At 36.1% G+C, this 1,714-nt stretch overlaps 1 protein-coding gene across 1 annotated transcript in view; it reads right to left on the bottom strand.

Annotated features, from left to right (window-relative positions):
* Nucleotides 1-626: 626 nt before the first annotated feature.
* The window catches only part of LOC110094835 (cysteine-rich receptor-like protein kinase 2), a 19,476-nt gene continuing 18,388 nt past the window's right edge, over nt 627-1,714 (bottom strand). Inside the window, exon 8 of the mRNA XM_020820169.2 lies at nt 627-1,109. Within this exon, the coding sequence (XP_020675828.1) occupies nt 801-1,109 (309 nt within the window). The 3' untranslated portion in view covers nt 627-800. The remainder of the gene's footprint in view (nt 1,110-1,714) is intronic.

The following is a 1,714-nucleotide window of genomic DNA, read 5'->3' as shown; positions in this document are numbered from 1 at the left end:
GATTAAACATGCTATCTTCCCTAAAGTATGTAAATGGAAGGATGGTCTCCTCTTATTGGATTTGCTTTGAGCTCGTGCACCGTTCTTGGGGTGCTTGATTGTGGCTAGTTTTTCTAGTCTGGAGGTTTTCTGCGGGCTTTTATTGCTGCTTCATTTGCTGGGCTTACAACTGTTTTTTTAATTTTTGGGGATTCTTGGAGGTTTTGCTGTTGGAATCGAGGGTCTATGATGTGCGATTGCTGCTCCCTGGATGGTGGACTAAAGCAACATGTTGATCCCTTGACGGCCTTTCTCCGCAACTGAGAGTTCGACTTTACTAACTCTTGCAATCGCTGTACTAATCTGAGCCCGACCTGTCCCAGATTCCTCTCTTTTTTTGTGAAATTTTGGTTCTTTTTTACATGTGTAATTTTTGGGGCTGATTTTTGTTTTCAGATTTCATTGGAGTCTTTTTTCTCCAAATTTTCTTTACACATGTAACTAGTTTCCTTTATCAATGAATGGGCTTTTGCCCCTAATTTTCCAAAAAAAAAAAAAGTATCTTCTGTCAATATTGCAAAGACAAAAAGAAGGGCAAAAAAACAAAATGCCATTTTTTATTTATGCAAAATTTTTTTATAAAAATATCCATTTTAAACAATTTTTTTTTTGTTGTTGAAAAAAAAAGAAAAAAAAATCACAGAGATTACCGTCTTCCTACAAATCTTTTCAAGCCTCTCAAACAAATATATACATACAAAGGCTCAAAGAATAATACAGCACTACTTAAGCAGATTCAATTACAATAGTGATTAATAAGCTCACCCTGCACCAAAACTAGAGTTAGAAAGGCCTGTATGAATCAGCCTAGAGCTTTCACCTTGTTCAAGATCTTCTTCCATGGGAGAGACATCTAAGAATGGAGGATCACTGAGAATAAGCACTTCTTCACAGTTGTTGCTTCTGAGCATTTCGACAGCTCTCGACATCGTCGGCCGGCTTTGTGGGTCGCCTTGCGTGCATCGAAGCCCTATCAACATAACTTGGACGATCTCATCGCCCACACTCTTGTCGTAGATCTTCTTGTCAATTATATCATCCAATGAATTAGCCTTGTAATGTTTCCACACCTGTTAATGGAGGAGAGACAGAGAGAGAGAGCAAACAAAGTCAGATATAACACCATAAGGGAAATGGGATTTCCAACGGTCGAATATATCCACCCTTAAAGATGACATTATTTTTTAGGAATTTTAAGATACATAACACCTAAAATTATTGAAAATATATATGTAACACCTAAACTTATATATTTACTAATATACCACCTAAAACCCCTCTTTTAATCAATTCTAACATTCCGTTTAAACCTTCCATAAAAAATCACTATTAGCGACTGTCTTCCCTGTCAATGGCATCCTTTCACAGTGAATATAAATATCTCATCGCTTCGATGGAGTGGTAGAATAGAAGGAAATGAGGATTTTAGGTTGTATATTAGTAAATATAGAAGTTTGTGTTAAATATGCATTTTTAATAATTTTAGATATTATGTATGTAAAAATCCTTTTTTTTATTTGCCGCTTTTTTTTAGTCTATCTACACCTACAGATATAAACTTCCCCCCTCCCTTTTCCCAAAATATGCCTTCGTGGATCTTGCGAAGTATTAGGAATACCTAGTTTAAGCCAACTTAACATCATGGCTACAGAATTTCGAGCCACAAGAACATCAA

The sequence above is a fragment of the Dendrobium catenatum genome, unplaced genomic scaffold, assembly GCF_001605985.2.
Source record: "Dendrobium catenatum unplaced genomic scaffold, ASM160598v2 fragScaff_scaffold_1369, whole genome shotgun sequence".
NCBI classification, from domain to species: Eukaryota; Viridiplantae; Streptophyta; class Magnoliopsida; order Asparagales; family Orchidaceae; genus Dendrobium; species Dendrobium catenatum.
Note: the sequence above shows the minus strand (reverse complement) of the source record. Positions and strands in the feature narration are given on the sequence as shown.